This window comes from Rhizomucor pusillus, assembly GCF_041956525.1.
Source record: "Rhizomucor pusillus strain CBS 183.67 unplaced genomic scaffold VTP01scaffold_9, whole genome shotgun sequence".
Classification (NCBI taxonomy): Eukaryota; Fungi; Mucoromycota; class Mucoromycetes; order Mucorales; family Lichtheimiaceae; genus Rhizomucor; species Rhizomucor pusillus.
Window position 1 is genome coordinate 769,629 of NW_027192151.1, and position 18,705 is coordinate 788,333.

At 44.1% G+C, this 18,705-nt stretch overlaps 9 protein-coding genes across 9 annotated transcripts; 4 read left to right on the forward strand and 5 right to left on the reverse strand.

Moving 5' to 3' along the window:
- Positions 1–32: 32 nt before the first annotated feature.
- On the forward strand, positions 33–665 carry VTP01DRAFT_10808 (uncharacterized protein; the record flags this gene model as incomplete). The annotated part of the gene is made up of 1 exon (XM_069379211.1): positions 33–665. The coding sequence occupies one exon, from the start codon at positions 33–35 to the stop codon at positions 663–665; it is 633 nt and encodes a 210-aa protein (XP_069239208.1).
- Positions 666–1,806: 1,141 nt separating this feature from the next.
- On the reverse strand, positions 1,807–2,010 carry VTP01DRAFT_10809 (uncharacterized protein; the record flags this gene model as incomplete). Its single annotated transcript, XM_069379212.1, has 1 exon — positions 1,807–2,010. The coding sequence occupies one exon, from the start codon at positions 2,008–2,010 to the stop codon at positions 1,807–1,809; it is 204 nt and encodes a 67-aa protein (XP_069239209.1).
- Positions 2,011–4,489: 2,479 nt separating this feature from the next.
- On the forward strand, positions 4,490–6,135 carry VTP01DRAFT_10810 (uncharacterized protein; the record flags this gene model as incomplete). The annotated part of the gene is made up of 3 exons (XM_069379214.1): positions 4,490–4,576; positions 4,643–4,766; positions 4,832–6,135. 3 exons carry the CDS (start codon positions 4,490–4,492, stop codon positions 6,133–6,135), a joined length of 1,515 nt encoding a protein of 504 aa, XP_069239210.1.
- A 29-nt stretch (positions 6,136–6,164) lies between these two features.
- Positions 6,165–6,550, reverse strand: VTP01DRAFT_10811 (uncharacterized protein; the record flags this gene model as incomplete). The annotated part of the gene is made up of 3 exons (XM_069379215.1): positions 6,165–6,290; positions 6,336–6,406; positions 6,535–6,550. 3 exons carry the CDS (start codon positions 6,548–6,550, stop codon positions 6,165–6,167), a joined length of 213 nt encoding a protein of 70 aa, XP_069239211.1.
- Positions 6,551–6,854: 304 nt separating this feature from the next.
- On the forward strand, positions 6,855–8,153 carry VTP01DRAFT_10812 (uncharacterized protein; the record flags this gene model as incomplete). The annotated part of the gene is made up of 4 exons (XM_069379216.1): positions 6,855–7,365; positions 7,441–7,513; positions 7,598–8,014; positions 8,069–8,153. 4 exons carry the CDS (start codon positions 6,855–6,857, stop codon positions 8,151–8,153), a joined length of 1,086 nt encoding a protein of 361 aa, XP_069239212.1.
- A 129-nt stretch (positions 8,154–8,282) lies between these two features.
- On the forward strand, positions 8,283–10,465 carry VTP01DRAFT_10813 (uncharacterized protein; the record flags this gene model as incomplete). Its single annotated transcript, XM_069379217.1, has 7 exons — positions 8,283–8,507; positions 8,588–8,734; positions 8,820–8,921; positions 8,996–9,031; positions 9,084–9,317; positions 9,375–9,926; positions 9,998–10,465. 7 exons carry the CDS (start codon positions 8,283–8,285, stop codon positions 10,463–10,465), a joined length of 1,764 nt encoding a protein of 587 aa, XP_069239213.1.
- Positions 10,466–10,557: 92 nt separating this feature from the next.
- VTP01DRAFT_10814 (uncharacterized protein) lies at positions 10,558–13,237 on the reverse strand (the record flags this gene model as incomplete). The annotated part of the gene is made up of 8 exons (XM_069379218.1): positions 10,558–10,816; positions 10,882–11,837; positions 11,891–11,997; positions 12,065–12,268; positions 12,327–12,522; positions 12,588–12,786; positions 12,851–13,066; positions 13,131–13,237. 8 exons carry the CDS (start codon positions 13,235–13,237, stop codon positions 10,558–10,560), a joined length of 2,244 nt encoding a protein of 747 aa, XP_069239214.1.
- A 1,049-nt stretch (positions 13,238–14,286) lies between these two features.
- On the reverse strand, positions 14,287–14,922 carry VTP01DRAFT_10815 (uncharacterized protein; the record flags this gene model as incomplete). The annotated part of the gene is made up of 1 exon (XM_069379219.1): positions 14,287–14,922. One exon carries the CDS (start codon positions 14,920–14,922, stop codon positions 14,287–14,289), a length of 636 nt encoding a protein of 211 aa, XP_069239215.1.
- Positions 14,923–17,817: 2,895 nt separating this feature from the next.
- On the reverse strand, positions 17,818–18,452 carry VTP01DRAFT_10816 (uncharacterized protein; the record flags this gene model as incomplete). The annotated part of the gene is made up of 3 exons (XM_069379220.1): positions 17,818–17,907; positions 17,966–18,019; positions 18,207–18,452. The coding sequence occupies 3 exons, from the start codon at positions 18,450–18,452 to the stop codon at positions 17,818–17,820; spliced, it is 390 nt and encodes a 129-aa protein (XP_069239216.1).
- Between the last annotated feature and the right edge of the window lie 253 nt (positions 18,453–18,705).

Genomic DNA, 18,705 nt, shown 5'->3' on the forward strand with positions numbered 1-18,705 from the left:
GCCCTACTTTAGCTCGCCACCTTGTTTCTGCAATGGCTTCTCGAGATTACCCTCCAATGTCCATTTCGGCCATCACCACCGCAACCGTCTTCCCACCGTCGCCACCCGTGTCAAACTACAAGACATTTGACCGCCACCCGGGTTCTTCTCCGCCTTTGTCGCCTCGCGACCACTCGCCGCCTTCGTCACCGCACTCTGTCGCATCGTTTACCACCACGGCATCATCCAAACAGCACCAGCACATATCACACCAGCAGCAGGAGCAGCATACACCGCTGTCTTTACAGGAGCGCCGCCTGCGAAACAAGGCTGCATCAGCAAAGTACAGACAAAAGAAAAATCAGCTGCAGAATGAAATGCGAGAGATGATCTCACAGCTATCAGAACGAAATGCAGTTCTGGAGCGGCAGGTCGAGGAGCTCAGAGCCGAAAATGACAAATTGCGGCAGACTGCAGACAGACTGCGTGGCAAGATCTTTGCGCGAAAGATGCTGCGACAGTGGATCGGGCGACACAAACAATCCTCGGCTTCTTCCCCCTCATCTCCATCTTCGCCATCTTGTCCCTCCGCGTTTCGCCCATGCATACAAAATCAAGACGATCTTGACTTAGACATCGATCTTGACGATGTCGATGAAGATGAAGTAGACGAATTGATTAATTGAGTATACCCATTTCTCCTTTCTGCTTATCCTTTTCCTTTGTGTACATCCTTTTATTTTTGTTTTGCATCTTCATTGAAACTATGCCATTCTATTTTTCATATATTTTGCCACAATATTATTATAGTCCAAAAATAAAAATAAAAAAACCAAGGAGAGAAAGGTTTTAGGGAGACGGGAGAAGCATGAATAATAAGCAGTTTTGTTACATCGTTGCTGGCTGGATCGCGATAGTTGACGAGAGCCGCGTCATACTTGAATATGTATCATGGGGCTTCGTAGATGATGGCACCTGATGCAAACTAATAGTCTTTACGATCTTGTTTGTGCAACAGACTCTCCGTATGGTCATATGCTTTTTGTTATGAAACACATTGCACCCAATTTTCATCTTTCTCAAGACCATTGCAACACCAACATTCCCCCCAACATTCCTCGGATGTCAGTGGGATGATGAAGGAAGGAGGGAAAAAAAGCTTGGCTCAGGCTGCTACTGCGCCCATCTGCTGCATGTACAAAGTTTCATCACACGTAATTTTGACATCTAGATGTGCTTGAGACATACAAAAAGACATCTTTACATCTGCTACTGCTGTTATCGCACCTTATGCTATGTAGCAAAGAAGGTGTCTTTAGCGTCGCTTCTTATTTAGTTCGAGAATATCTGCATTGCTTGGGATAGAGACATTGCGGAGCCCTTTTCCTTGTATTTGTGCCATCTCCCAAGGCATTATGCAGGCTATTCTTTCTTTGGGTGTGTACCACCATAGTCTGTGGATCAAAAGATTCTACGTAGCAAGTTCTGGTTCGTGTACATTGTGGGTGGCTGAAAACCCAGCTACCAACGTAAACTACATTACCATCATCCGAGCGATACTCGATGGATAAAAGATTGTCGGTTCAGTCCAGGTCGACTTTGTAAAATTGACATGCCTTGTCTGCGACATACCCCATGGAAACAAAGCGATGACGGATTGAGTAGCACTAGATCCTGAGTCTTGACCCATTTCTATACCTGATATCTTGGGAGTCGCCTATCAATCTGCCTCTTGATCGGTCGCTCAAGTCAGACAAACAAAGTGATTGATCGGACCGGTAGACAGAACTACGTAGTTGTATCTATTATTGCGGTTGCATTAAAATGTCAAAACTTGAGAATACCAATGTAAGCTATCGGCTTCGAAATGCGGAGGCTACCTTGCCGTTTTTCCTTGGCGCCCATGGTATGCAGCGTGGATGCGTCGTCCGGAGGCGAGCATGAATATTGGTAAATCTCGATGCGTAGTTCCATGTCGGATGTTCCAAGAGCACTGGACGTTGATCGCTGTCGCCAAGTCAGAACATTCATATTTTCTTCCATTATCTTTTCATTTAGATTCTAACAACAATTCTATCCCTGTTATTTCTAATACATAGCTATAGCTTGGTACAACAAATGACTTTTAAAGTTGAACTATTATTGTTTCTGATACGAAAGATAGTCTTTTCAGTTGAAAATTAGCCAGCAGGAGATGATACCAGAAACGATTGAGGACCCATTAGTAAAATATAAAAGTTTCAATGTCTTGCTTATCCTGGGAACAAATAAGCGGTTTCTAATAGCATCTGCTTGCCAATGAAATATTGAGTGAGCATGTAGAAAAGCTGGGCTAATCGATATAAAAGATCATCTTATAATATTTGTCGCAATACTCATCTTGCAGTGGTTTGGATGATGCTCATTGATAATAGTCATATAAAAAACGAGTTGTGCCACAGTTATTGGCTGGAAGATTGGAAAGCACATTGCTGCGCAGAAGAATGGAGTACCTTGTGATTTCATTGTAACTTGGAAGAAGCTGAAATTCATGGAAGAAAGCAGTTTAGCTGATGGAATCGATGACCTAAGCCCGGCAGTATGAGTAATACAATAGAGCGTGGAATCCTTCTTTGTGAACATCTTTCAAAACTGTTGATACGAGCAAGTGCTTGAATTATAAGGATATTTTGAAATGATTTTACCTACGATGTCGCAAAGCAGAAGCGAGCTGCGGTTCATGTCCACGTGAAGCTATATTTTACAAGCACTGATTGATATTTTAAGAATACACTTTTTCCAAAAATTAATGTCGCTGCAATTTGCAGTTTTGGTGTATAAATGTATTATAATATTTCACAAAATGCGACATTACTTTTGGGAAAAAGTGTACATTAGTCTTCATCAACAGTGTGTAGCACTTGCTTTGTCAATGCGCGGTATCCATGCCTGGAAAGCGCAAATTCGCATTTTTGGGAGAATGCAACCGTCATTTTTTACTTTTAGGGACAGAGTGAATGGTATAACAGTCAAAGTGCGTTCCCACGGATATACGATATCGGCACCCGACATATCCAGCAACCTACCCGTAGCCTTCGAAGGCAACCCCTAAACAGCGCTCGAAGAGTGCTCGGCAGTGGTCATGTGAGCGGGAAAATAGTTCCACCTTGTCGCCAGTAATACGATTAGAAAACAATAACACACAAACAGACTGCATAGCATTGAAACTTCCTTCGGTCGAGTTCCCGGGTCATTAGAATGTACCGGCGCTTCAAATTCAAAGGAATATTGAAGAATTTTCAGTAATTCCGCGGCATGGCTGGCGTAAAAGCACCGACCGCGCAGTCAGATACTGCTATGGACAGAGAATGGAACAAACCGTATCACTGTGGCTGTGAGTCAGCAGACAAAGCAAGCTCCCTGCTCATGCGTTCTTTGAATTCTTCTGGACTTGGCTACCTTTCAACGTTAATGCTTTTTGACTCCACACTAACCACTGTCATGATCCGATACTTTTGGGCTCAGAGATGTGGCCACTGCGAACTTTGTTGTCCCGACCCCGTTACCGGGCGCAAACATCTTCCACTTGACCTTTCTTCCTTTTCCAAGATGAACAGCGCCAGTGGAAAAGTACTCACGGTGTTACAAGGAAGCACCTGCTTGTAAACCTGTCTCACCCTTTTTGGACGAGGTCCCCGTCTGGCATTCCCGTTTACCGCTTCCTCCCACGTCTCAGGGTCACTTCGTTTTGGTCCCTGTTGTTGCTTTGTAAACACCATCGGCGAACCCTGAGCAACGAATCGATGCAAATATGCATATATGAGACGTGTGTCGTTCGCATCAGTGATCAGCCAGGAATATAGCTGAGTTTTGTTGAAGAGGAATTGCTTTGAAATTAGACGAATCGAATGAGTCTCGGCGTTTTTGGAGGGCAGTTGTTGCTAGAAAAAAATTCATCGGATTATGAGTGGTCCCTTCTTTTTTTTCCTTTGAGTTTGAGCGGTTGTATATGTCCCAACCAATCAGCACAAGAGATCAAGAAATTGCCACATTTGAAGACACGAGAAGCAACTGGAAAAGTCATGGTTACCACGATTTGCCGAGCCCTTTTTTCATTTGATCTGGTATGCTTCAAGACGAACCAGCTCTTCGGTTGAGAGCTTTCAGGGATACACGATTGCGGAAATTGCGCTTCAAGCGAATACCGAAAGATACTGTGGGACCCCACAAATACCATTTTCTCCATTCCGCTTGGCAGAGAAGTGTATTGATTGGACGGATGTTCTAAAAAAGGCAATCTGAGCCTTCTCCACAATTGTTTCCCGGTTCCACTAGAGAGATCGGGAACGAAAGGTTGCACCAACCCGCACGCTCCCCGCGTCGTGGTCCTCTTTTTATTTTGGTTGTTGCTCCGCCCGCCCGTATGAAGCAGGTGGCTCCATGGTTTTCGTATAAAAAGGCATCCAACGTGGGTCCCAGTTGTCGCATTGTTTACCTCTCCTCAACTCACACACTTTCCCCTCACCTTCTAATGGCTGTTAGTTGGCGTGTATATTTTGTCTCAATATTCGCAGCCTTTGGCGGTATTTGCTTCGGCTATGATACCGGTTATTTGTCTGTAAGTTAGAAAAACGAATTACATATGATTCCAATCAATTACTAACCGAACTTTTCCGACTCCTAGGGCGTTCTTACCATGGATCCTTTCATGATGCAAATGAAGGGTCGTCTCTACTTGACTGCCCTTGAAACGGGTATGCTTTCTGGTCTTTTGCAATTGGGTTGTTTTGTTGGTTCCTTGTTTGCTGGTAAGTTTCCATAATTTCCTCCCTGGCTTTGTCAGAATTATTAAGCCTAACCTTGTGCCACACAGGTCAATCTGCTGAAATTTTTGGTCGAAAGATGGCAATGTTTGTCGGCTGTATCGTTTTCATCATTGGTGTCGCTATTCAAACCGGTGCGAACGGTTTCGCGATGATGATTGTCGGTCGTGTCGTCGGTGGTCTTGGTATCGGCACACTTTCGATGGTCGTTCCTCTGTTCATTTCCGAAATCGCCCCCAAGGAAATTCGCGGTCGTTTGATCTCGCTCCAACAGCTTATGATTACTGTTGGTTTGATGATTGCTTTCTGGGTTAGCGTCGGTACCGAGAAATACACCAACAGTGCTTCCTGGCGTATCCCCACCGGTATCCAGCTTGGCCCTGGTCTTATCCTTGTCACTGGTTCCTTGTTCTTGCCTGAATCTCCTCGTTGGTTGGTCAAGAAGGGTCGCAAGGAGGAAGCTCTTCGCACTCTGGCTAAATTGCACGCAGACGGTGATGAAACCAATCCCTACGTCGTTGAAGAGCACAACGATATCTGCCAGCAAGTCGAACTTGAACAGCGTGTCTCAGTTACCAGCTACACCGAACTCTTCAAGAAGGAAGTCCGTCGCAGACTCTTCCTCGGTGTTCTTGTCCAAGTCTTCCAGCAATTTACCGGTATCAACTCTATCCTGTATTACGCTCCCAAGATCTTCCAGCAAGCTGGTGTTGAAGGCAAGACTGCATCTTTGATTGCCTCTGGTGTCAACGGCGTCCTCAACATGATTGCCACCTTACCCGCTATCCTGTTCCTTGACAAACTCGGCCGCCGTGGTACTCTCATGACTGGTGCTATTGTTATGGGTGCTGCTATGATCCTCTGCGGTGCTGTTATGGGTGGTACTGCCTCTATCGAAATCAATCCTGCTAGCGGGGAAAAGGTTGTCGACATGAGCGGAAACGTCAGTGCCTCCTACTTCTGTATCGTTATGATCTACATCTTCGTCGCTGGCTTCGCTGCCTCCTGGGGTCCCGTCGGCTGGGTCTACCCTGCAGAAATCTATCCTCTCAACATCCGTGCCAAGGCTACCTCCATCACTACCTCTGCAAACTGGCTCATGAACTTTGTTATCTCGCAAATTGTGCCTTCCATGTTGGCCGGTATCACCTGGGGCACCTACATCTTCTTTGGCTGCTGCTGTGTCGTTATGACTATTTGCGTCTTCCTCTTCTACCCAGAAACCAAGGGCCGATCTCTCGAAGAAATGGACTATGTCTTCAGCGGTTCTGCGTGGGCATTCAAGAACAAGGGTGGTGTTGCCAAGCCTCACCAAGATGTTTCCCTCGAGAAGGCCGAATACGAAGAAAAGTAACGTGCAAAAAAGGGAAAAAATTCACCTACCTACATAACTACTGTATCCTCGAATTTCAAATATCCTCCCTCTTCAACCGGCCGTAGAATCCTCTTAATCCTTTTTCGTTTGCAGCCGGCCTGCTTAACTCCTTTTTTTTCCTTTTCTTTACGTATCTCTTACTAGCTATAGTATCAACCTCACTCTTATTTCTTCCTTACGTGTACTTTTACCAAAAGATGTTCTGGTCCTCGGATATTTAAAAAGAACAGATTAAACGAGTATTTGTCTTCTGAAGTATTTTACCTAATATATTCAATTGCTGCTAAAAGAGAGCCAATAAAAGATGGGGCGTGCAGTATTTGCAGAGATGACCAGGTTGACGGAAACCTGTTATTTGTTTCTAATACAGTTTCTAACCATGTACTCCAGCCATCCCGAACAGCAATCATACAACTGCTACATATGCATGGTATCGCCAGAGCATATCAATAACTCTCACTGTTAATTAAACAAGCTTTGTTACTGGATATACTATCGAATAGCGCCCATAATAATCATAAATATCTGAGAATCATAAAATCGCAAAAAGAAGCACAAAATTGACTTTTTGGCTGGCAGCAGTCAAAGGATTAAAAAATAGTCAGGGACATCTCATCCCTTTCCAAATAGTAAAGAAAAATCTATTTTATTCCTTCTTTCTTCTAACTTAGATAATTGTTGTAAAAGGGAAAACGCAAATGGCTACAGAGCCAAGTTCAGAAGAGAAGCATGGCAGCTGCGATTGTTCATTCCACGAAAAATCGGGCAAAGAAATCACAATCTACGGTGCAACTGTTATTAAATATCATTACTGCAACAATTCTTTCCAACTCACGGGTACAAGTACAGACAACATCAGCGATAATGTATCATCTTTTTCTTCTGTGGAGCACTTTGTCCCTGAAGGTGACAAAGAAGGCAACCGGGGGCGGGAACCTTTGGAAACAAGCAAACAATCCGCGGCCGCAGACGCCGACGATTTCGATTCCATTCTATCTACCAAACGGCAGTGCAGGCTGGTCCTTCGACGCATCGCATACATCACTTTTATGAACGCACTTATTCCTATCGTGCTGTACATGGTTCTCAAGCGGCATCTCCCACCAGTGTGGGCTCTTGTCCTATCAACGACGCCCACTATTGTATCTGTCACTCTTCAAGGCATATTTTGGCGGCGGATTGACACTGTCGGCATAGCATCCATCAGCGGTAAAATAAAAGCTTGCACTCGTAACAGCACACTGAAGAAGGTATTAAATGCTTAATGATATCAATCCTCCTCAGTGTTTATACTCTCCATTGTACTGGCATTGACCAACCCAGACCCAAAATTACTGCTGTTACGAGAATCGTTCATGTAAGTACAAGTAACAATAGCATTCGCTTTTCATCTCCCCTTAAACCTTTTCGTTTCGTTACTTAATTCTGTATTGTTTATTAGCACAGCAGGCGCAGGCATTGTTTGTGCCTTATCGCTTATACCTATATGTGTTTTTAACTACGAAATCAAGCCGGTCTTGTATTACTTTGGAAAAGATATTATCCCGCTGCGGCCCATAGAAGTGGCCGGAAAACCGCCGCAACCACGAATTCGGTTCTACTGGGAACACTCTTCACTTTTTCGACTCCACGTTCGCATCATTACGGCAATCGATATCATTTTTCTAGAGTTGGAGTTCGGACTGAAGCTGTTCTACATACTGACATTTGACATCGATACGATCGTTATCGCAAGTAGTACGACGCTTGCAGCTACCGGCATTTTCGTTTCTGTTATCACGATCGCCTACGGCGCTGAGGTCTTGAAAAGATTAAAGGCTTTGGAAGATAATATGCTGCAGGCGTATGCAGCCATGCAGTAGCTCCTTGCAAGATCGGGTCTACGGTGTGGCCACATGTGGGATCTGCAAAGGGTAAAAGCCGTCACCGAAGATCCGCAGATCACCGTTGCACAAAAAATCATCGAATACTGGGATTTCAGCAACAATGATGCATGAGACCTTTGCTTTTTCAGCACCCGAAAGAGATTTTACTTGTTTTGTTACGGTAGCAGCGACTCCCTATTTTCCTGCTTTCTTCTCTTCTCTTCTTGCTATCCTCTCCTTCGCTCCTCGTAAATACACTGTATGTTTAGTCCAAAAAACAAATGGCGGTTCTTTGTAGCCATCGTCTCGGTCTGGTGCGCTGCCGCTCTCATGTTTATTGTCAAGACGCAGCTGGGCTGGGCCCAAACTGAGACAGACCTTGTCGAGAACACAGGGCATGTAAACAACCGAGTATTTTCGCCTCCTTCATCACCCTCCGAGTCATCGAGATATGCTTACGCTACATTTTTGTGCGATGATGTGATGGCAAGTTCAGATACACCCTTCAAGTTGTGTGTTACACGACAAAAGACTAATGACGGTCGATTTTCGTCGTTCTTACATAGGCCGATGCAACGCAAGTGCTTGTCCACTCTCTCGTCAATAAAGCAAAGACGGAGCATGATATTATCGTGCTCGTCCTTCCCGAAGTTTCAGAGTCAACGAGAGACAAGCTGGAGTATCTAGGTGCAAAAATTGTCGCAATCGACCAGGTACACTAATTATTAACCTAAATCAATAGTGTCCTCGGGGAAATTAACACAATATAATTTTTTTTTCATGCCGCAAACGGATTAGATCAAATACCCTTGGGAGTCGAAAAAGGCTTCCCGTAAAGGGTTCAACAAGGCCTGCCGATACTCAAAGTTGCATCTATGGAGCTTAACGGATTATGAGAAGGTGCGTGGGTTGGTTGCATAGCACTTGTGGAAGTGCGTTTTTAACATCCGTGATTTTTCTTTTTTCGCTTGTAGGTTGTATTTCTTGACGCCGATACAATGGTGCTACAGGTACGACGCGGTTAAAAATTAGACATGGAAGCGCGTACTAACGTGACTGTAGCCGCTGGATGAGCTCTTCGACTACCCACAGCTTTCCGCGGTGTTGGATCTGGGAGGTGCAGTGAATACGGGAGTATTCGTCGCGGAACCATCCGAGAGAACATATAAGGAGATGCTGGAGTCATACGAAGACGCCCCAAGCTACAACAGGGGCGACCAAGGTTTCCTCAACTATTACTTTAACGAGTCCGTGTACTATTTGCCTGGAAACTACAATGTCATGCCGAAATTCATGGTAAGAGCGATGAGAGTAGCGAGACAAAATTGGGAGGACGAAACTGAAATTGTATAGCATATGTCTATGCTTGTTAAAAGCTACATTCTGGAAAACACGGCCAAAGTTATTCATTTTACAAGCGAAATCAAGCCATGGAACTTTTACTTTTTACAGAACGAAGAATGGAGACAAAACTTTGACGGAAACGCCTTCAGTCTGTGGACGCGTGCTCTGAGGGAATCCAAGTCAAAACTGGAAGCAGGCGGTCTACTATCGAGCAAAGAACTTGCTCCAGATCGGATAACACATGTTTGCGAAAAATCTATCAAAGAGAGCTATGGCCGGCAATATCGACGAAGGAACCAATTCAGTGTCATCTTTTCACTGAAGCGGAGCAGCGGCGACGATGCCCGTATCATGTCCAAGCTACGACACTATTCAGGATCTAGGTTGGTCGATCGCATATTCATTGTAAATCAAGGTACCATTTCAGATGGCATGAAGCGTTGGATAGAACGGCAAAAGAGGCCGATGATCATTGTGGACCAGCCTTTCCCTACACCAAACAATCGTTTCAATCCAATACAAGGACTTTCCGCAACATCAGTATTTATTGTAGATGATACCGTAAGGACGACAGAAAAAGAAGCATATGGCCCTTATGAATTCGCAGGAAGCTAAAGAAATCACCATTGTAGGTCGATATATCAAAAGATGACATGGAGTTTGCTTACAAGATTTGGCAACAAAACGAGAATGCCGTTGTCGGATTCCGGGCAGGCAACCATCAGCGCATTTCCAAGTCGCCCATTAAATACAGCGTCTCCATGGACAACAACGAATACAGTTTCGTCGTTGGTAATGCCATGTTCTTAAAATCAGATTGGCTCCTCGCATACTCCTGCGTGCTGCCCGACACAATCACCAGATACTTGGAGGATCATCCGAACTGTAGAGATATCGCTATGAATATGCTCGTAAGCGGCACAACGTCCACAGCACCCATTCTTATAAAACCATCATCCAAGGATTCCATCGTTATGCCGCCTGCGAATGATCAGGATTTTCTGTACGATGGATGTCTGAATGATCTCGTATCCCTGTTTGACGGTAAAAACACTCTGCGGCGAAATCAGGCGATGGTTGTCAGAGTTTCAGTAGAGTAAACTGCAATCTTTTGTTTATATTCCTGCTTTTATTCGTTTATTTATCATCTGTACATTTGAAAAGAAAAAGTCCATTGCATTTTCCCCAATTTCTATGTTGCTATTTTCGTTGATTGCCCAGAGATCGTAGCCTGATGTACGAGTTCTTTGACCATCTTCTTCACCTTGTCGCTAAATGACAGCACGCCTTCGCCACTGGTATCTCCATTTAATGACTTTGCTAGTAAGATATTGCGAGTGATAGAGGGAAGATTGGGGTGACCGGATGATAAGGTCGAGGAGCGTAGTTGGAATTGAAGATGATAACCTGGGAGACCATCGTCGGTTGTAGTTTGCAGGAGTTGAACGTGTCTGTGACCATCGAATTAATATACATGGTTGCTTTGGTGGAATCAATGGATCAAACATGCACTTACATGCTACGCCAAACATGCGCAGAATCCTCGCCACCGAGAGCCCACCATATCGATCCGTTAATAGTCTCTTCAATGTCATCCACCTTCCACAGTGACTTTGCTTGCTCGCTAGCTGTTGCATCCTTGAACGATTGTGATCGTTTTATGATATCGTTTGCAGCATCGCAAACCATGCGTAAGCAGATCAAACTGATCTCCCTTGTCAACAGCGCTTGGAACTCGCTAATGTTAATCAACGTCACTAGGCCTTGTGGTAGCCGCACAGTGATCTCTCCAGATTGTCGCAACCAGAATAGTAAGAACTGACCCTTCATGATACTGATATTGAGACTGATTGCCACATCGCCGAATCCAGGGTAGTACGAGCATATGTCTTTCTGCTGATTTTTGGCGGAACGTGGTGATCCATGCATTTGATAATGCACGGCAACGTTGACACCTCCTTCGCCAGTGAACGGGTCGACATATTTGTAAATCAAATGCCGTACTCTGTCGAACAAAACCCAAAATTTACAGTATGAGAGTGCTGGCGAAAGGATCGGGATAGGAGATTGTTGTTTCCGAGAAGATGCCACGTTCAGTGCTGGCTGTTGGATACGTTGCAAACGATTACTGAGGCCTGAGGTTGGTGCACTTTGTGATGTCTGCGAGGGCTTTTCCATAGAAGCCAGTAGCAACTGCGTCTTCCTGTTAGGACAAAGAAGTTTTGCACGGCTCTTCCAAATATTGAGTCGATGGCGTTGTAAAAGCAGTAATCTTAGGGATAAGTCAAGCATACGACCGGCAATCTGAGAGGATGACCAGTTTTGACTGGTGGGTATATGGTCTGAAGTGTCTTCACGTTGCTCTTCTCTTTGAATGGCCAAGTCAATCTGCCCATCAACAGTTACGATTATGCTATCGTCTGCAAATCGAATATCATTATCATTAGCCAAAGTTTGTGCTTCTGATAGTACCTAGATAAAGGTTTAAGTACGGATGTCATCAGTACGTCACATGAGTTCATTACCGCTGCATAGAGTTCAGAATCAAAGACTGTAGCTCTTGCATCTGCCAAACGTTTCAGGATATCATCATCTTTTCCTTTAGCAAACAGGGCCGTCGGCTCTATGGATGCTAATTTAAAGAAAATGTGCGAGTTATTACATTGCAATTTCTGATGAACAGTTTATAAAATACATACATTGTTCTTTGGAGCTGCTGTCATTGCCTATTCCCATAATGACTTCTGATGGATCGCGGTTCGTGCCTATCCTTCCAATCCTGCTCTTTGCCACATTGGTCACTAGTCTGCGTGAGATTGTATGTGGCAGCACCAGTGATGCTCGGGCTTCATCATCCTGCCGTCCTAATTCACCGATAGGCGCTTCACTGAACTCGGAGCCCGCTGCATGATTCCATTAATATTTGCTAACTTCACACAACGCTTTGAGATCCTGACTTACAGTCTGTATATCCATATCTGACCAAAAATGAAGTTGCGCTGCCGGCGGCAGCCATATTGGATACGGCACCAGACTGCATCAACCAGTTATTACGACGTAGCTCCAAAGCATCCTGCCAAAATCCTTGTTCTTCTTGAACCATCTTTTTTAAATTAGCAGCACTTGATTTCAAGTACTCAGAAGCGGCTTTTTGTTGCTGTAAAAAGACATGTCAGTACCGGCTATACAAGGTTACAAGGAGAACAAGTAATGTCAACGAACCTTCCGTTTAAGTCCTAAAGTGAGTTGTGCAGATTCAAGCTGTGCTTTCGGCGTAGGTCGCGGCTTTGTTACGTATGTTGCTTGCAAAGATCCTGCCGACAGTGGTAAGACGTGTTCCTTCTCAGGATTGTTTAATCGATTCTGTGCCAGCAGAATATTGATCACATCCAGGGCGACATCGATTTCGCTCTTTGCGTAACTATTTAATATTGTATGCATTTGTTATTGCTAGCCAACGTCGCTGCAAAATTTCGAGTAATTACAATAGCTTATTGACGACCAATTCACGCAATTTCATGATATCGAATTCTGGATGCGGTGCTGGAGGTTCGACTTCTTCGGCGTCCACTGACTCTGCTTCCTGAGAACCATTATCTATGGACTGCTCCAAACTCTCTTCGGAAATATCTCGCCAGTCGCCTCTCTCGAACCAGATCCTATCGACATTCTGCATCAATTTTTCGGACAGCGAAGGTTCACTGTTTATAGAAAAGAAGTATTCGTTATTGAGATTCATTACAATGCAAGCAAAATTCGAAGTACCTTTTGTAGATCTCCTGACCATTGTCTTTAATGTCTACCGCAGAGTGCCCAATGTCCGGCTCCAGCGATAGTTTTAGTCGTTTCGTGGAGCGATCATTGTTCTCCATGCTATTGTACGCGTTTGTGGAAAGATGCCCCGAATTTGCCAATCGGCGGACCCCGCTTAGATTTTGTCAGGCACTACAGACGAAGGAAATGAGCATAGCATGAAGTCGGATGCTTCAAATTCTTGCCAAAATTAGCTTGGAAATACTAGCTTACATTTGTAGCTTGAAACAGCAAAGGATTTCAATTATTTCCACGTTCTGCACTATAAAAGCTATAGAAAACATCAATTTTGATGAAATTTTTGAATGCATTTCCTAAAAGGATGGGCTCCCTCGCTGCAGTCGCTTGGAGCACAAGTATGGAAGTAACGTCATAGTTCCTCCTAATAAAAGAATTTTTGCTGCCAGCATATGAAAGCACGCATTAACACCAAGTTCTCTGAAGAGTTCTGACTGATGTTGATGTAAGAAAATTACTGGCACTGATGCCACCGTATTAGCCGGGTCGCAGCCGACCTATGTCTATACATATCATTGTGATCGATTCATACCCACTTCATTCACTCGTTTTGGGGACCCCTGACTCGTATCCATGAAGAATTATCCAGCTAATGTTAGCGTGACCAAATTGAACTTGCGGCGTTGTAAGCAGCTAAACATTCAGGCACTCATGCGACCCGCAGGTTGTCAAAAATAGACATAAAACGTTTGAGAAAGAAGAAAAACGCCAACGTAAAGAGTTTTGAGGCGCATCCTGGGTCCCGGAACGAATGTTCCGTAAATTTGTTTTGGGAGCCATCGAAAAAGGCAACCTGCAAAGAGCAACCAATAGAATGATATTGATTGAAATGGATGGAGTAGGCATGTTTATTTGAAACGAATTTGTGTTCTTGTAAAGGAGGTTTACAATGGCATATATTAGACATGTTTGGAGTGATACATGATAGCGAGATGCAAATGCAGGATGACGGGGTATACTCATGTTGTAAAAAGGCAGTAAGCTGTTCTTACGGATGTCGAAAAAGAAAAGATGCGATAACGAGCTGCATATGTCCTGGAGAACCGGCTCAGGCTTTTGCAAAGTAGTAATAATGGATGCGGATGTTGTTTCAATGAGAATCACGCTGTTTGCAGAACTTGGGGCGCATGTGCAACATTGTAGAAGCAGTAAAGGCATGGGCCTTGAGGAATTTGTTCTTGAGTGCAGTCCAAGCACTCTCTGGTTTTCGTTTGTTTTGCAAATAAGGTAATGCTACGCCCTTGCGTGCAGCAGATGAGGCACTAATGGCACGGTTCGGAGGAAGCGGAGGAGGAGGCAGTGATGTCGGCGGCACCACCATGTCATCTTTCCAGCTCCAGTCGCAAACCGGTCTAAACTCTTGATGGTTGCGTTGTAAATCATTCTCAACAAGTTCAAGTGCACCACGGAGTGCAGCTCGCAGGTTCTGCTGGATATCCGGCGGGACCGGAGTAGCAGCAGGAGATTTCGTTGCAGGAAAGACCAGAAACACCGCCGAGTCGTTCTTCTGATGTAAAGTAAAGAACGAATTGTCGAGTTTGCATTTTTCCGGGACAGACTCCAGTCTGCGCAAATCGGTAAGCTCGTGAAGAGGTAGTGTGCTGTAGTAGTCATGCGCTGTCCAGTCTACTGGATGCGGCAGCTTCGAAGCATTTGCGGAGAGCTTTGGCTCGTTTGAATCGGATGGAAAGATGATATCGCTAGATAGCAAGTCGATGGTAGCCATGAACAAAGAAAAAGTAGGATGAAAAAGAGAAGAAAGAAATGCAGGATAATTGCAGCTTGGAATCTATCATTCCGTTTATAAAGATCTATGCAGAACGGCTGGTTCCGAGCATATCAAGGCCAAAATAGTTTTGACGCTGCGTTTCTGTACTCCCCACATTGTGCGAATCCTTTCATTGTCTGGTGATTGCGGTGTCACCGCATGCTTGTTTCCGGATATCCTGCCGAGGATGCGAGTGCTACGTTACTTGCCATGCATTCTACGACGCCTCAATGCATACATACTGGCAGAACATACCACATTGATAACAAATAAGAATAGCGAACATCTATATCAACCTCCGCCCCGTTCCCCTCATGTCCCGCTTCCCTTCTCCCACCCATGCGCGTGCGGGTCAGAAAACATCAGATATGCCTCGCCCATTGGTGACACGAAATGGTCATAGGAACATTCGCGGAGCACCAGCTTCTCAAACAAGTCAAATTACACATTGTTTCCCAAAAAGAATCGTTGCACTTGCTGTCAAATGTCTGAAAATCATCACCGCGTGTGCATAACAGCGAAATATATTTAATCGTTTTAAACACTGGTCTACCGAACCAAGTAGATCCATAAAGTGGAGAGTATCGGTATTTTTATGCGTGCCAACTCCAATTAATGTGCTTCGAAACAACTTTAAAACTGGGTCTGGGCTACTGCTTCACGGTGCAAGCAGTGGTGATATGCAGCAAATTTCCAAATGAAGCAGCAGATCGAGGCTGGTGATTGAACTTTCCTATATCTTTACAAGTTCAACGGCTACACACAACAATTGACTTTTACCAATCATTTCTTCGTTTCTTTCATTTCTAAATTAATACATAGTGTCGCTGTTAGCTATAGTCTCAATATTTGCTTACAGCTTGTTAAGAATTGGTCAGCTGCTTGGATTTTCCTCCTTTGTTTGTCCCTTTCGAAATGCAAATTTAAAAAGGTATTTCCTGTCATCGATCACAGCGAACAAAAAACTGGGGCGATAAAGTTGTTTGTGGGACAAACGGTGACCTAGGCCACGAGAGTGGCTGATCCCTTCCTCTTTGAGCATTGGGTTAATCATGCGTCTCGAGACAAATTATCTCTTGATTTTATTTCACATTTGCAATGATTCAACATTGAAGGCCAAGGCAATTTATTGCAATATTAGTAACTGATAGTAATAGTAACATATCTGTTTTTTTACGAGGGAGCTTTTATCCTATTAGCAATGTAAAGAAACAATGGGTATCCAGCAAATAGAAAGAGAATAAGCGCCACCACACCGATTATCGTCATTGTGTTACAAATGCCACGTTTAGATGGCCTGGATTTGATGTTGGCGCTGAATGTAGCTTCCTTTGTCGGTGGTGACTCACAAGATGGAGGTGTAAAAATATAATGCTGCGTTGTGTTTCGGCTTATTTTCGATGGTGCTGATAGAATGGAAAGAAACGAATCAGTATGTGCTCTCCATGCTGAGAATCGTTTGGGCTGAGGGGGAACAAGAGTCTGACTCGATCCAGCGTCGTAACTGTCCATCATAGATGCCAAATATCGCGATTTAGAGGAACGAGGCAGACTACGATGTTGTCTCCAGATTTTGGTCTTAACCTTCGATGGTAGCTGTGGCATAGATTGTATAGCGTTTCTGGGTAAAGGGTACGTTCCTTCACTTGAACGCTCGTCTAGGTATCAGGCACCGCACAGTCAATATATCTTCTTTGTGTTCTAAAGTAATAACAAGACAGAAGAGTTACCTTCATCTATCGTAATTGTCAGTGCTTCTGTCGATGTTCCAGGTACAGAAGGCCAACTTCTGTCATTGATGCTCACGTCGGACCACCGCTCAGTCTGCCTCGACATCATGCTGGCTCACTTTGTATAACGTTGCAGGATCGACAAAGTTGTACAAAGATGATGAAATAGTAACAGGTCACTCGGAAAAATAAATAAGAAAAAGATGATCGAAGGAAAAAAGGAATGGAAACGAGATACGATCTTCCATAGATTGGCTTTACTTTTCGGTTTGTAATGATTCGTACTTTCTGCTGTTACAAAATTCCAGAGCAGGATTAATTATCCCTTACCGGAAAAAAGGGGCGCCACTCATTCGATTTGACAGTGACGCGCAGGGATTGGAGACTAATGAAAATTTTCCCTTGCGAGATGAAAGCAAGAAAACGGAGAGCAAAGCTTTTACAAGTATTAATCCAAATATATCATATTATCTAACATTCACTCCCATTAATACGACGCGTTGCTTAAACAATCCTCAGATACAGTAGAGAATTTGACTGTTAAATGCAGCGCAGACAGTTTTGGAAATTTGGAGGAATCTTAGCAGTCATCAAATGACAAGCTGTATGCCATAATGGATGTGTAACATTCTATGTCGTTGGCTTTTGCAAGGCAGGACTGTCCAGGCCTTGCGTCAAAATTATTCCTCTACATTCGATCGCTTTACATCAATTTTTATTTACTACTGCAATGTTCATACAGCTTTGTCCACGTGATAGAATAGATGACATGGGGTTTAAATGTAATATCAGCACGCTTTCTGGGGCAAAAGCTAGCTTGAGAATGCCGGATGCTACCTACTGACATCCTCTGAATACGTAGTAGAATATGAAAGCGCATCTGGAAGTACCGCGTTCGTCGTAATAATGTAGATGTATTGGGGCTCATATTTGACAACAGCTTTATACATTTCAACGATTTCTGAGTAATGATCAAAGGGTTATAGTTGGCAGATGTTTGGTTCAGCATCGCTAGGACATTTTCTGCTGGGGATTGTCGCTTTGCAACGTAATACGAGCTATTTTCCAAATCTTTCTCTGGTGCATCTCACTCTACCTGCATTTTGAACAGCGCATGTATGCTTTATGTTATAAGGTTAAACTGCCCAGTTTGTGATGCTCTGGGCTGTATCCATGCATTTTCTAATTTACGCATCGCCGTAAAATGATCTGACTACGGTAGCTGGTTTGTAATACCTGTCCACTGCTCGAGATTTAAAAGGAGGCTGTACCTCATCCTCTGCTGTTACTGGGGACATGGCTGCAGTGATATTTTTGCCATCAGCCTGTAGACAGTAAGCGATGATGCCAAAATACTCCCCTTTAACACTATGTCGTCAGAAGAATTTCTTGTTATCCTTCAAGCAATTCAGATATACACATATTTTCTCAGCTGCAATACTATATTTCTTTCTAGGTCACTGATCCAACTTCTTCCTGCATTACACTGTTCCCCTCGTGATCTATTTTTACCACATAACTCGGATCCTGTCGTAGTGCTCTCAAGTTGTCAGCGAGACTAGTAATCTTCATCTTGTAACACGATATCGGTAAAGGGGCATTCGAGTTCAGCCACGAGAATAGACGGAAATAACGGAATCCGTTTCCGTTAATCTGAATTGTATCGCTGGGACTCACAACTTTAAAGTGATTCAAATGAGCACAAGGTACAACTTTGCAAACCGTCTGTGCAAACTCGGCTGTTACACGACCCACCATCGAAGTCGTTGGTATGGACAGGTTGATCCAAAGAGCTGGGAGCGCAGCTAGTCTTACTCGTTCTGCCTTTCCCTTTTCATCATGTCGTTTTTTAAATCTCAATTCTGCATTTATAAATAGGGAAGAGTGATCGTACGAGCATATTTTACACGCCTCAGCATGTCAACAAGAACCGGACGCAGCCGCGCGCAACCACCAGCAACGTCACTATTATCTCGAAATGCACAGCAACAATCGGATTTCAGCGACGTGG